At 63.0% G+C, this 14064-nt stretch overlaps 3 protein-coding genes and 1 non-coding gene across 7 annotated transcripts in view; 3 read left to right on the top strand and 1 right to left on the bottom strand.

Moving 5' to 3' along the window:
* Positions 1-833, top strand: part of SEMA4G (semaphorin 4G) — a 29268-nt gene extending 28435 nt beyond the window's left edge. For all 4 annotated transcript variants that reach the window (XM_030276298.4, XM_030276302.4, XM_030276301.4 and 1 more), the window contains one exon: positions 33-833. The gene's annotated coding sequence lies outside the window, so the exon portion shown is untranslated. The remainder of the gene's footprint in view (positions 1-32) is intronic.
* A 50-nt stretch (positions 834-883) lies between these two features.
* On the bottom strand, positions 884-1882 carry LOC116808554 (uncharacterized). Its single transcript, XR_012056727.1, has 2 exons — positions 1741-1882; positions 884-1115 (listed from the first exon to the last, which is right to left on the bottom strand). It is a non-coding gene; the product is annotated as an uncharacterized protein (transcript).
* On the top strand, positions 1568-6340 carry TWNK (twinkle mtDNA helicase). Its single transcript, XM_030276303.4, has 5 exons — positions 1568-3336; positions 3841-4081; positions 4747-4854; positions 5205-5346; positions 5947-6340. The coding sequence occupies exons 1-5, from the start codon at positions 1707-1709 to the stop codon at positions 6199-6201; spliced, it is 2376 nt and encodes a 791-aa protein (XP_030132163.4). The 5' UTR covers positions 1568-1706; the 3' UTR covers positions 6202-6340.
* A 1748-nt stretch (positions 6341-8088) lies between these two features.
* LZTS2 (leucine zipper tumor suppressor 2) lies at positions 8089-13783 on the top strand. Its single transcript, XM_030276290.4, has 6 exons — positions 8089-8139; positions 9714-9782; positions 10787-11227; positions 11581-12096; positions 12619-12888; positions 12974-13783. Exons 3-6 carry the CDS (start codon positions 10826-10828, stop codon positions 13649-13651), a joined length of 1866 nt encoding a protein of 621 aa, XP_030132150.4. The 5' UTR covers positions 8089-8139; positions 9714-9782; positions 10787-10825; the 3' UTR covers positions 13652-13783.
* Positions 13784-14064: the final 281 nt, after the last annotated feature.

Here is a 14064-nt window from a genome sequence, read left to right as displayed (position 1 = left end):
AACCTTGACAGGGCTCTGCTCCCTTTCCCCAGGGCATTGGATGCAGCAGCAGGCAGCAAGATGCACTAGCAGCAGGACTGACAGCCACCACTGTGCCCTACAGCGTGACAAGGGACCAGCGCATCATCCACATGCCCCTGATGTCTGCAGTGCCCCTGTGGCTCCAAGCACGTGTTTCTGCCCTCCTGTGCAGTGCCGTTGGTGAACGGGGATTTAGGCACAGCCCTGCCATCCATGGGAAAATGCATGGGCTAGGAAATGTCCTCACACAGTGAGGAAGAAGAACGTTGGACAAGGGCTTGCCTCCCTCTGGAGCCTTCTCTTCATGGCAGTTTCCAGGAGCAGCCACGGTCCCTAAATCCTCCCAGCTGTTTCTGCAACTGCCACCTCCTGGGGAACCTGAGAAATGGGGGTGACAAAAGCATCTCATCGTCCAGGGACACTGTGGTGACACTGGAGAAGCTGGGAAGGGCCAGACCTGCAGGGGTCCTTGTTCCTCTCCCATGTTCCTTGCTCATACCTCCATGATCGGGACATTGACAAGGGCTCAGCCCTACAGGGGAAAAAGGAGACGGGTGACAACCCCAGGGTCCCCCACGAGCTACAGCTCAGGCTTCCTATTCCAGGACAGTGAGGCTTGGCAGCAAAAGGCAAGAATTGCACACTCTGCCACCCTGCCCCAGCCCTTGTTTTTGCTGTAAGAAGGGGGTGTGAGCCACTCCCAAGGACTACCCCAAGGACAACCCCCCAAGGAGGGGCATCACTCTGTGTCTGGCACTTCTCATGCACAGCTCCACATTCCCCCCCCAGCAATAAAAATGGCTCTGTCTGGACATGGTGTAGCAGTGTCCCTTTAAAGGCAGGAGAAATGGATGCAGCAATGTGGGGGTGGAGAAGGTTTTATTTGGGCTGCAGGCGTGGGCCCTGGACGGTGAGGATGGAGGGTTTGTTGGTGAGGGGGTGCCACTGGCCCTGGACACTGGGGTTGTCGGTGTGGAAGGGCTTGCGGATGCGGATGATGTCCAGGCCAGACTGGTTGGCCATCTTGGTGGCCAGCTGCAGGATCTCCTCACTCGTCTTGCTGGCAATGAGCTCGTCCCGCACGGTCCCGTTCACTGCAGCAGAGTGAGGGGGTCAGGTCGCGATCCCCCCACTCCACAGCCTCCGAGGGGCAGCTTGCTGCTCCCCCAGCCCCCAGCAGCTGCCCTGGCACCATCTGCGCCGGGCAGAGGTCGTACAGAGCCGGGGCAGGGCAGGGAGATCCCCGTCCCCATCCCCTCCCCAAACCCCCGGCACTCACAGTACTCAGCCCGCAGCACCGGCGCTGGGCCCGGGCCCGAGTGGGGGCTCACGTAGAGGACGACATCGGGGTGCTGCCGGGCGAAGTCCTGTGCCGCCTCCTCCACGAACTGCCTGGGGGCCAGAGGGGACCCTCAGCCCCAGCGGGGCCAGAGAAGGGACGAATCGCCGTAGCCGCCAGCCATGGGTCACCGTCCGCCCGCGCCGGGCCCACGGGAGGGGGCACAGCGCAGAATTTGGGGTGATGCCCCCGGTGCCGCCTTGCAGACCCTGCCCGTCTCGCAGGAGGCTGGGGGTCCCACCCTGCCGTGTGATCAGCGGCAGCGGCTCTGTCCCTTCCCCACGCTGACAGTCCCGGGGGAAGACCCGTCCTGCCACTAAAGGGGTGACCAGGCTCCCCCCGCCCCATGCCCGGCGGTCGGGCGGTGCCGCCGGCGGTACCTGGCGCCGCGGGCGTCGGCCGCGGTGGGGCTGAAGAGGAGCTGCAGGCGCTGGAGCTGCCGCACGTACCGGCCCACGCCGTTGTGCAGCACGGCGGCCAGGAACCGGCTGGGCGAGCCGCGGCCCGTCATGGCCCCGCGCTCACCCGGAGCCGGAACCGGCGGGAGGGGCGGGCCGGGGCGGGCCGGCCCCGCCGGGAAGTGACGCGGCGGGAGCGGGCCCAGCAATGGCGGTGTCCGTGCGGACCCACGTGGGGGCCGCGGCCTGAGCGGCTCCGCGGGCCCGGCTGGCGGGGCAGCCGCCCATGCGGCGCGGCGGGTGCCGGGGCGGTCAGGATGGCGCTGGTGCCCCTGCGGCCCGGCAGAGCCGCCAGCCGCCTCCTGCCGCTGCTGTGCGGGGGGGCCAGGAGCAAGGGAGCCTCGCTGAGCCCCGGGGCGCCCGGCCGCCTCGGCCAGCGGCGCTACAAGAAGGACGTGCTGCCCTCCCCCGACGGGCCCGCGCCCTCCGTCTCCATCACCGAGATCCGCCAGTACCTGCGGGCACAGGACATCCCTTTCCACGATGGGTACAGCTGCCTGCACGCCCCCAGCCTTTTCACTGGCGACGGCGGGGACCAGCCGCTGTCCGCCAATGCCCCGTTCACGCTTTTCATTGACAAGACCACGGGCAGCTTCCTATGCACAGCCACCCTGGCCGAGGGCACCTGGCAGGACTTCCAGGCTAACGTGGAAATGCGGCACCACGGCGTTACCCCCATTCCCCCTGCCAGCTCGGAGGAGATGGAGGAGGAAATGCGACAGGCTCGCGAGGATGCCCGCTGCATCTGGGAACGGGCTCTGCCGCTCTGGGAGCTGCTGGATGAGAAGGAGACCAAGGAGACCAAGGCTTTGTTTGGTATCTCCCAGGTGACAGATGCCACCTTGAAACGCTTCGGCGTGCGTTATCTGAGGACTGCCAGGTCTCTCGTCTTCCCCTGGTTCAGCCCTCAAGATGCGAGCCTGAAGGGCCTGAAGCTCCTGAGGGTGGAGAAAAAGGGAGGCACGATAACTTACGTGGAAGAGACTTTACCCCGCTTCGATTCCTATCGCAATCTTTTTGGTCTGCCCCTGATTGGCCGCCGAGACACAGAGCTGGTCTTAACTGGGTGGGAGCTGGATGCCCTGGCCCTACACCAAGCTGCAGGAGTGGCCAGCCTGGCCCTGCCACGGGGGGCCAGCTGCCTGCCTCCCACCCTTCTTCCCTACCTGGAGCAGTTCAAGCGCATCACGCTGTGGCTCGGCGAGGACTTGCGCTCCTGGGAAGCTGCCAAGCTCTTTGCTCGCAAGCTGAGCCTCAAGCGCTGCTCTCTGGTGCGCCCTGGCAACCTGCAGCCCCGGCCCTTGGAGGCTCTGAACCAGGGCCTGAATGTCACCAAAATCCTGCGCTCTGCCCTGCTTGCCAGCCACAAATCCATCATCTCCTTCCGGCAGCTCCGCGAGGAGGTGTTTGGGGAGCTGGTGAACACCGAGCAGGTGTCTGGTGTCAAGTGGGCACGTTTCCCCGAGCTCAACAAGCTCCTCAAAGGGCACCGCAGAGGGGAGCTCACCATTTTCACAGGTAATTGGCACAACGACTGCTGGACAGGGTGAGCAGAGGGGTCTTTGGTGGCTTCACCCTCCTGGGGGTGGTGCTTCACTAGTCTTCCAGGTCTCTTTCTGCTCAAGGCTTTTGCTGAGCCTGTCCTGCGGTTGTGTGAGAGGCTGGGGTGCATTCCTCAGTTCGGTGGGACCATGCATGCCAGTGTGGTGACGGGCTCCCTGCCTGGGGCAGCGTAGGAAGTTCTGGGCTATCCTTTTACCCCTGCTCCCACCTGCCACCCTGAGCCCTCCCTGTGCTCAGCCCTTCACAGGGACCTATGGGGACCCATAAGCTGTGGGAGGCCATGCCCAAGCACCTAGGTGTGTAGTATGGCATGAGAAGTTTGTTTATGGTTGAGTGCTGCAGATGGGCTTCTCTTACCTCACTCCCTGGTGCTTCCACCTCTAAACAACCCCCCAACACGGTCAGGATGGGTCAGATCATCTCCCCCAGCTAATTCTCCTGTTGTTGTCATTGTACCAGGCCCAACGGGCAGTGGGAAGACCACGTTTATCAGTGAGTATGCCCTGGATCTGTGCATGCAGGGTGTGTGCACGCTGTGGGGCAGCTTTGAGATCAACAATGTCCGTCTGGCCAAAATCATGCTGACACAGTTTGCTCGCCGGCGCCTGGAGGACCAGCTAGAACTTTATGATGAGTGGGCTGATCGCTTCGAGGAGCTCCCGCTCTACTTCATGACCTTCCATGGCCAGCAGAGCATCAAGTATGGTCCTGCACCTCCATTCCCAGTGGCATGTACCCCTCATGGCATGTGCTGCAGGGCCTTGGGGAGCTGGGGCTCTTCACCCGCAGTGAGTCACAGATTTGGGGCTAGCAGGAGTCACATTGGGGCTATTTAAGTCCCAGGGTTGGTGTAGGGGGACTGTGTGGCCAGCCACCTGTGTTCCTCCTATCACGGGGACTCTCACAGACTCTGTGGTGGTGGTGAAGGAGGGGACTTGACCCAGTGCTGCTCTGAAGCCAGCCTGTGTCCATGGCAGGACATGTCCTCTCACACCCTGCTTACCTGCAGTGCTGTTGTTTGCTGAAGAGGGAGGACAGGCACCTCTAACCCCTTTTATTCATCAGGCACTGTGGCACCTGCATGCATCCCTGTGTGACCTGAGGATCCCTGTGGGCTGGGGGTATTGCAGGGGGCAGGGACTGTGTGGGCAGTGCTAGGTCCTTCTGATCCCAACTACCTTTGCTTGGGGGATGGGGCTGTACCTGCTGTATAGTGGGGAAGGTGTAGAGGTGGGATGTGCCCAGGTCCCATCAGGACCCAGCCTAGTACCTTCCAGCTCTTTCTCTGCATCCCTTTGCCTGGCTCAGCATTTCCCTCCCTACTGCCACTGATTGCTGGGGCTGATCCTGATCTCCCCTGCTCAGGACAGTGATTGACACCATGCAGCACGCAGTCTACATGTATGACATCACCCACGTGGTCGTCGACAATCTCCAGTTCATGATGGGACACGAGCACCTCTCTATGGACAGGTAGTCTTCTCCAGTCTGACCCTTCCTTCCTCTGCCACCCTCACTGCTGGAGCTCTCCCTGTCAGGTGTCACACCAGGGCCTGGGGATCTGCACAGGGTTGTTGCCTTTACTGCTTTCTGGCCACCCTGTTTCACTAAAAGGCAGCCAGTGCCCTAGGGCTGCCCTAGGGAGGAAGAGGTGGGAAGGGGTGAGCAGGTTACCAGCCATCCCTGCCATACCACATCCCTCTTCCCGTGTGGGCTTGTTTGCCTCACGTTCCTGGGTGGTTTCAGCTGTGGGGATCAGCACCTTGTTGCCTCCTGCCACTGAGCAGTGCCAGCCCCTGACCCCATTCTTGCTGCTGTGGCAGGCTCGCTGCCCAGGACTTCATCGTTGGTGCCTTCCGCAAGTTTGCCACGGACAACACGTGCCACATCACCCTGATCATCCATCCGCGCAAGGAGGATGATGAGAAGGAACTGCAGACAGCCTCCATCTTTGGCTCTGCCAAGGTGAGCTGGGCCAGGGTGGCCCTTCCAGTCCCTTGGGTGCTGTGTATTCCCAGGAAGAGGCTAAGATATGTTGGGCAGTCATCCTCAGCTGCCATCAGCGTGCTGGATCATCACTGGGGACTTAAAAGGTGTGGGATGTCTCCCAGAGTCCTGATGCAGGCAGAGAGCAAACCCATCGTCAGCTAAAGCTCTGTTGGGGCTTTATGTGCAGTTAATTAATACTGACTGTGGGTGGAATGTAGTACGAGATAATTAAAGAGGGAGGCAGGGAGGGTGTGGGGATGGGCTCTGAGTATTCCAGTCTCTTCCGTGATGCTGACCAGCCCTGCAGTTGTGGGCAGGAGGTGCTCTCTGTGCACAACCCTCCAGGGTGGGTCCCATTTCCCCAGGGTGGGCTGTGGCCAGGATGTGCTTGGTGGATCCCTGGACATTCCAGGGGAACACAAGGGGCTGGTGTTGGGAAAATGCTGGAGTTGCTGTGGCCTGGGGTGCCCTGTAAAAGGGTTTAAAGGAACTGGGCAAGTGTTTGTGAGCATCTCTGAGGCTTGTCACTCTGGCAGCATTCCTGGCACTGTTCTGGAGATGTTTTCCTGTCCCCAGGCCAGCCAGGAGGCTGACAACGTCCTCATCCTGCAAGACCGTAAGCTGGCGACAGGGCCAGGGAAGCGCTACCTGCAGGTGTCCAAGAATCGCTTTGATGGGGACGTGGGTATCTTCCCACTGGAGTTCAGCAAGGCCTCACTCTCTTTCTCGTCTTCCAAAAGCAAGGTCAGGCTGAAGAAGGTGAAGGAAGAGAAGGAGATTTTAGCCAACAAAGTCGTGGAGGGAGGTTCAGGAGCCTCCAAGAAGCCATGAGCCCAGCAGGTCTCTTCCTCAGTTTGTCTAGAGGAGCAGATACTAGTTCTGGCAGCCCAAGGCTGGAATGTGCCAGCTCCTCTTCCCTGGGAGCATCTGCCATGGGGGTCTGTGGCCCTTTCTCCTGCATGAACAAACCTTGACCACCAGCGCAGGGTCTCTGAGATGGGGAACCACCATGAGAGGAGGAGTGGTCTCATCCTAGCGAAGAGTGGCTGGGGAAGGTGGTTTGACAAGCACTGGCTGCTCTGTGTTGGTGCTGAGTGCTGGGAGCACAGGGGGAGTGGAGGCAGAGTAAACTGAATGATGGTGGGGGTGATCTGCAGGTCCAGGACTTGAGTATCTCTGGACTTGGGAGAGGTTGTTGAATTGTGTCTAAAATGGAGCTGAAATCATGAGCTGTCGCTAAGTGGGAGGGATTGTGGGGGGCAACTATGCAGAGGGACACATAGTAGAAACCTCCCTGTCACAAAAGGGGTCTGTGGGCTCAGTCATGATTGGGATGGAGCCAGCAAGGGAAAGATGGTGAAGGAAAGTGGGGGAGATTGTGGCTCATGCTCCAGGGTGGGAGCACGTGTTACATGGAATTTACTGGTTCTAACCCGCTGGGCTGGTGCCTGAACTAGCTCCCTTTGCTCAGGGTCTCCCAAGCCCCTTTCTCTGGGTGGGGGGCATCACCAGCAATAAAACCATGTGGGGAACAGTCCTGCCTTGCTCTGCTGGGTTTGGGGGCACTGCCATCCCCCCTGTCCTCAGGGCTGCAGACAGCAAATACTGTGACCTGACTGGTCCTTGCCATGGTAGGGAGTGTCCATGGCTGGATCTTGGTCTAATCCCTTTGATTTTTTCCTCTTTCTAGTTTTATTAAAGCATAAATATGAGTGCTTTTTTGTCTCTGTGACTGGAGTATCCTGCGTCTGGGGAGGGTACCCTGGCCAGGGAGGAGGAGGTGGTCCCCTGGCAATGTCCCTGCTGTGCTGAGCATCCTGCCCCAGTCCTGGCACATGGGATTATTACCAACCTCCATGCTGGGAATAGTTTTAACCTGAGCCATAATGAGGGCCCAGAGCAGGCGGGTGGTACACACCCAGCTCTGGGTTTCCGGGGTGCACCAGCTCACCTGGAGAGCACCCTTGGGTGGTGTCACTGCAGGTGTGAGCACCCACAGGCAGGACAGGGGTGGTGGCAGAGGAGGGTCCTGGAGAAGCAGAGGTAAGGCAGCGGGGAGTGGAGCTGGGCCAGGGTTCACATGGCGGTGTGGGTGGGGGCTATGGGATTCCCCTCTCAGCCCAAGGGTCCCCTCCATCTCACTGGCTTCCATTTGACCCAGTATAGTTCAAGTGAGGTGCTGTCATGGGGGACTAGAGTGGAAGTAAGGCAGTGGGATAGCCCAGGACCCCATCTCCTACCTATCTGTCCATGGGCCCCAGAGGGGATGAAGAAGCTGAGCCTGTGGGGGGTTGCTGGCTGTTCCCAGACCCTGGGGGGCTGGTGGTTTATTCTATTCTCCTTTTGCCCCCAGTTTGGGTCTCCAAGAAAGGCTGGAGGGCTAGCTGTAACAACTCCTGGGGAGGGACAGTGTGATGTCAAGCGGGGTAAAGGCCCTCAGGCCCCTTAGCAGAGTGCTGGGCTCCCCAGATAATTGCGGAGGGGGCATAATCCAGAGGGTTTTTCACCGCGGAGACCCGGGGATATTTGGGGGGTGCAGAACCCTGAGGCGGGGGGCGTGGCTGGGGGAGAGAAGGGGGTGAGCGGCGGGAATCCCCCGGAACGGACGTGATTGGGAATGTCCCGGGCGGGGCTGCCCCCGGTGCCCCCCCGTGCCCCGGCCGCTGCCCGCGGGGCGTGGCCGTGCCGGGGGCGGAGCCGGGGCGGGGCCGGGGCGGGGCCCGCTCGGGGCGGGGCCGGCGCGGAGCGGGAGGCGGCGGCGGGGCCGCGGTGAGTGCGGGGGCCGGGCCGGGGGCGCCCGGGGGTCCCGTGGGGCCGGCGGGGCGCGGGGGCGCTCCGGGGAGTTGGGTGGCAGGGTGCTTCGGGGGGAGCTGCCGGTGCTCGGGGTGTTGTGGGGCCGGGCCCCCCGGGGCCGGTTTGGGGGGGGGTCCGGGGTTTGGGGGGGGCAGCGGCGGCCCTGGAGCTCCGTGCGGTGCTTTGGGGATGTTTCGGGGCACTTCGGAACGGTCCTGCGAATGCCAGAGGCCAGGGGCTCAATGGGGTAGTTGAGGGGGTCGCGGGGCACTTTTGGGGTGCTTCAGGGGCGAGCTATTGGGCAGTGCAGGCCTAGGCGCGCCGTGGGGGACTTTGGGGGTGTTTTGGAGCACTTTGGGGGTGGTTTAGGAGCACTTTAGGGGCGGTGTGGTGCAGCAGAGGCCCAAGAGCGCCGTGAAGCATTTTAGGGGTGTCATGGGGAACTTTGGGAATGGTTTAGGGCAGCATGGGGGAGCTGTAGTGCAGTGGGGCCCACGGACACCGTGGGGTATTTCAGGGTGCTGTGGGGTTGGGGTGGGTGGAAGCCCCGTGGGTCAGACTTGGCGCTCTGGGGCTCAGTGGGGCAGCGGAAGGTGGGTGGGAGGGCGGGAGGGGGGCGCTGGGCGGGCAGGGGGGGCAGCAGCATCACTGGGGGAGCCTCAGGATGCCGGGGGCCTGGAGAGGGACACAGCCGACCATGGATGGTGCCCGTCCCACATGTGCTGGCTGTGTGGAGAGGGACAGGGGCTGACCCTCGTTCCCCCTGCTCGGGAGTGGCCCTGAGATGCCGTCGAGGCACGGGGGTCCGCGGGGGCCCAGAATCCCCACAGCAGCTCAGGATGGGGGACTGGCCGAGCAGGGACCGAGTGTTCCCTTGCCATTTAGGGGTCGGAACGGTGGGATCCGGCAGCGCTGTGGAGCACAGCAGAGTGGCTGTGCTCCGGCCACCTCCGGACTGGCTGGAGGTGACGCCACCCCAGTTGGTGACTGGTTTTACTGGGTGGCTGGAGGTCGGGCTGGGCACTCCCTCCCTCCGCGGGCGGCGGTGGGACCCTCTCGGCAGGCCGGGGGGCTGGGGGGAGGGAGAAGACAAAGTCTGTTCCCACCTCCTGCCTGGCGGGGCCCCAGAAGTGGCCGTGTTCCATCCAGGCTGTGCAGGGACCCACTGTCCCCAGGGCTGTCCGTCCCCTTGACCTGCACATCCTGGCGGAGTTTTGCTGGGGTGGGGTACTGTGCCTTGGCTGGCTGGGCTGGGGGGCCGTTAGATGTCCCTTTGGTGTTCCTGATCCCTGATTCCTGTTCCTCTGGCAGCAGCAGCAGGTCCCCAATGGCGGGCTCTTGTCCTCACCACGCTTCCCGGGTTGACCGCAGCCCACCCTGAGCAGCGCACCCGCCGCCGGGCTCCCCTGCCACCCTCAGTGCCACGCTGGCACCACCTGCCTTGGCCCTGTCGGCTAAGGGACTTGGGGGGGAGGGGGCAGCGGGGAGCACAAGGGACCCTGCTGCCGTTCAGCCCCCTGACCCCCTCCTCTTCCTCTTCCCCGCTTCAGGGGCCGGCGGAGCCGCGTTCACGGTGCGGGGGCCCGATAGGACCGGACGGATGGGCAGCGGCTGGCGAGGTGAGTGGAGCTGTTGAGGGGGGTCACCCAGCTGCCCCCCCAAGGCTGTCACGGGCACGGCGTGAGGGCACGGTGCCTGGGGATGGCACGTGCCGGTGGGGGTGACGGTGGCGGGGGGGTTTGGCTCCATCTCTGCCCTGCTCGCCCCTCCCCGGGCGCTGGCAGGCGGATTGATTTCAGGTGACAGCTCGGCGGGCGAGACCGTGCGAGCAGCGCCCCCCCCCCGCGCCCGCGCCCTGTGCCAGCCGCAGCCATGTGCGAGATGCGATGAGGCAGCAGGGGATGGATCCGGCCCGTCGGCCGGCTCCCGTCACGCGGGCGTATGGCGTGGGTTGGGGCAGGGGGAGTCACAGCAGAGACCGGCAGAGCCCCTCCAGCTGGAGGGGCCGGGAACAAGCCTCTGTGTGTTGGGGCTGGGAAAGAGCACCTGGCAGCTTCCCCCTTGGTGGCCCTCTCCAGGGAATCCTGTGCCCCACTGTGGATGGTTGGAAGTGGAAAGCAGGCTCTGTGGGGTCACTGCTGAGAGGTGGGGGCTGTGGGGCAGAAGAGGTGGCTGACCCTGGTGTGTGGGGCTGTCCCCTGCCCTCCATGATGGCAGACAAGCGGTCAGGCTGCCTGTGAGCCAGCTCTCTGCAGGCCTCTCGGGATTCGCCTCCAGTCCTGGCACGCTTCCCGTGGCAGGGTCACACCAGGGCACGGCATGAGGCAGGACTGCATCGCCACTGCCCTACTGTGCCACCAGCACCCCACAGCCTCTGCAGACCCAGGCTGCTCCATTGGGGTGCTGAGGCCAACTTGGGGGTTGCTAGTACCACTTCCCCCAACTAATCCTGGTTTTATTCTGGTTCATTTGGCATCTCCTGCCCTTGGGCCAACCTTCACTTTTAAGACTGGGGATGGTGTTTTGGCGGGGGCCTGGGGATGCCCCCATGCCCACCTGGGTGGGTGGCGGGGCACTGTTGTCAGTGCCCATGGCTCTGATGCCCTGTCTCCCTTGCCTGCAGGCTGCCCACGTGCCCCTGCCTGCCGGGGGCCCCCCTGCCATGGCCATCGTGCAGACACTGCCAGTGCCTCTCGAGGCCGTTGCTGAGGGGGCCACACAGCTCCGCACCACCGCCCGCTCACCCCCTGCTGCCATGGGCAGCGTAGGCAGCCTCCTGCCCGTCCGGCCTCGCCACGACTGCGCAAGTGATGGGGACCCTTCCACTGCCTCCTTCTGCAAGCAGGAGGGGCTACTCCGAGCCACTCCTGAGGAGCCCCGTGTGTCTGTGCCCGGTGTCACCCACTCCTATGCCAATGGGGGCTTCTGTGGCGACTGGCTTGATGCCTCCTCTCCTGCCAGCCCCTGTAGCGACTCAGATGATCTCCGTGATGACCAAGCACCAAGTGATCACCTTCGGGGGCCGCCCCCCAAGCTTGTACCTGTCTCTGGCAAGCTGGAAGAGGTGAGGGGGGCAGCAGCAGGGTGGGTAGGTGTGTGCTGCAGTCTTGATTTCCACCCTGTGCCACACTGGGACTGTTGGCTCACATGTGTGAAATGGGGTCATATAGCCACACTTCTGGTGTCCCTGGGGAAGTGGCAATCCTTATGCTCTTAATGTCCTCTTCATCACGCCAAGGGTGTCTGGGGAGCTCACCTGGACACCCATGGAAAGGCGATGAAGTGGGTGGTGACTGGCCTCTGTCTCCTTTTGGGTGTGAAGAGCTTGGGGGCACCCACTGTAACGTTCCTAGGCAGCCCTTTTTTGGGGCTAATGGGTCCTCCCCATCCCCTCACTCTTCCCTCTTTTCCTGGCAGAATGTGGAGAAGACCCTGATCCGCCCCATGGCCTTCAAGCCAGTGGTATCCAAGCTTCGGAATGCCCAGCCAGGCACACGTCTAGGGCTCTCAGAGAGCCAGGTGAGCCTCACTCACTTGCTGGGTGCTGAGAAGCCTGGATCTCTGAGCTGCCGTGCCAGCACCCTCTCGGACTCGGGGCGCAACTCCCTCTCCAGCCTGCCCACTTACAGCACGGGCTGCAGCCAGCAACCAGAGATGGGTGCCCTGCCGACCACCCCCCATGGCCCCCTTGACCCTCCGGGGGGCTGCCGCCCCTCCAACTCAGACAGCGGGCGCTCATCCTCCAGCAAGAGCACGGGCTCGCTGAGTGGCCGGGGCCGGCCCTCCTCGGAGAGTGGCTCCTGCGGGCGCTCTCCGCTGCCTTGTGAGGAGGCCATGCTGGTGCGGGAGCTGGAGGACAAGCTGCGAGAGAGGGAGGCTGAGCTGCAGCTCCTGCGTGACAGCCTGGATGAGAATGAGGTGGCCATCTGCCAGGTATGTCCCTGGTGTCCTAGTGTCTTGTACCTGTCGCCCTCCCTGGAGACAGGTGTTGACATAACCCTGGGCTGGGAGTAGGGACCCACTTTGAGTATCCATTACAGATCCTTGCAGAGGGATGCATTTTCCTGTGGGTTGGGTATGTGGGTTTTTCCCACCAGTTGGGTAGTCCTATGTAGTCCATGGGGGAAGTCTTGTATGGCCCATGGGACCAGTTGTACAGACTGGGGTGCCTTATCTTGGGATGCCCCTTTTTGAATGAAACCTGCGGCTTCTTCCTGCTTGTGATGGAGCTGGAGGAACCCTATAGGCTATGGGGGTGCTAAGATGGGGGTCTATCATGCAGAAGGATAGGGGAGCGCAAGGAGGTGTGTTCCACCACATTGCACACTTCCTGGACCCTTCCTCTATTTTGGGGAGATGTGCTGCCTCCTCCCTGTGATGCTGATCTTGGAGATGGCAGGTGAAGTGGGAGGGTGCTGTGCTGTCCTCCCAGCACCTGTGCATCCCCTGGCCCAGGTGTTTGAGGAGAAGCAGCGTCGGTGTGAGCAGGAGCTGGAGGGGCTGCGGCAGCGCTGTGCGGCCCAGGCGCGGCAGGCGGCCCACGCAGCACATCGGGGGCAGCAGGTCCTGCAGCTCCAGGTGCTGCAGTTGCAGCAGGAGAAGAAGCAGCTGCAGGAGGACTTGACCCAGCTGCTGCAGGAGCATGAACTGCTGGAGCGTCGCTGTGCCTCCTTCCAGCGGGAGCGCACTGAGCTGGCACCGCGGCTGGAGGAGACCAAGTGGGAGGTGAGTCACCCAGCAGCACCAAGCAGGGGCGCAGGCTGCTGGCTGGGGGGTCCTGCCCAGCGCCTGAACCCCATCATCCCCATAGGTGTGCCAGAAGTCAGGGGAGATCTCTCTGCTGAAGCAGCAGCTGAAAGAAGCACAGGCAGAGCTGGCGCAGCGGGGTGCCGAGCTGCTGGGGCTGCGCGCTCAGCTGCGGGAGGCACGGGCGCAGCTGCAGGCGGGCGAGCGGCGGGCGCAGGGGCTGCAGGAGGCCGCCCGCCTCAAGGCGCTGGAGCTGGAGGTCTGTGCCAACGAACTGCAGCGCCGTAAGAGCGAGGCCGACCTCTTCCGCGCCAAAGCCAGCCGGCTCGAGCAGGAGGTGGTGGGGCTGCGGGAAGCCGCCCGCGGGCGATGCCCACCAGGCACTGGTGAAGGGTGCCCCCCACCTGGTGAAGGATGCCCCCCAGGCAGCGAGGAGCCCCGGGGCAGCGTGGGGCTGCGGCGCCAGCTGGAGCGGCTACGGGCAGAGGTGGCCCTGGAGCGGCGGCGTGGGCAGGAGCAGCGGGAAGCCTTCGAGCAGGAACGCGGCACGTGGCAGGGCGAGAAGGAACGCGTCATCCGCTACCAGAAGCAGCTGCAATACAGCTACATCCAGATGTACCGGCGCAACCGGTGGCTCGAGCAGCGGCTCCAGCACCTCCGGCTTCAGGGTGAGGACCCCCTGCCCGAGCCCTGTGACCCACCTGACCTGCCCTTTGAAGAGATAACAGCCACCGAGATCTGAGATGCTGCCTGCCCTTGCCCCATGCTTGGAGGGCTGAAGGGGCCTCCAGCCCTTGTGATTTTGGGAGCTGTGGGGCTGTGGGGGGCCCCTGCTCTCCCCCAGCTCTGCAAACTGCAGCCACTGTGAAGGGGCAGGGGAGACCACAGGCACTGCCCCCTCCCCAGCGTTGAGGACTTGGGGCGAGGATGTATCGGTGCCCACAGTGAGAGGTGCCTGTGAGATGTGGGGTCAGGTGGGTGCTGAGTCCTGGCCGTGGGGCCGCCCGGAACTGGTTTCTGCTGATCCTCTTAGCTCCTGGGGATTAGCAGCACTGGCTTCAGCCAGGTCACCTTGTGCAGGGGGAGGGCTGACTTGCCTCCTCCCTCTCATCCCTTCTGGCACTGTCACCCAGTCACTTGGCGTGTGTCCTGTCT

The sequence above is a fragment of the Taeniopygia guttata genome, chromosome 6 (assembly GCF_048771995.1).
Source record: "Taeniopygia guttata chromosome 6, bTaeGut7.mat, whole genome shotgun sequence".
NCBI lineage: Eukaryota > Metazoa > Chordata > Aves > Passeriformes > Estrildidae > Taeniopygia > Taeniopygia guttata.
The sequence above is the reverse complement of the archived record's forward strand: the minus strand, read 5'-3'. Positions and strand labels throughout refer to the sequence as shown.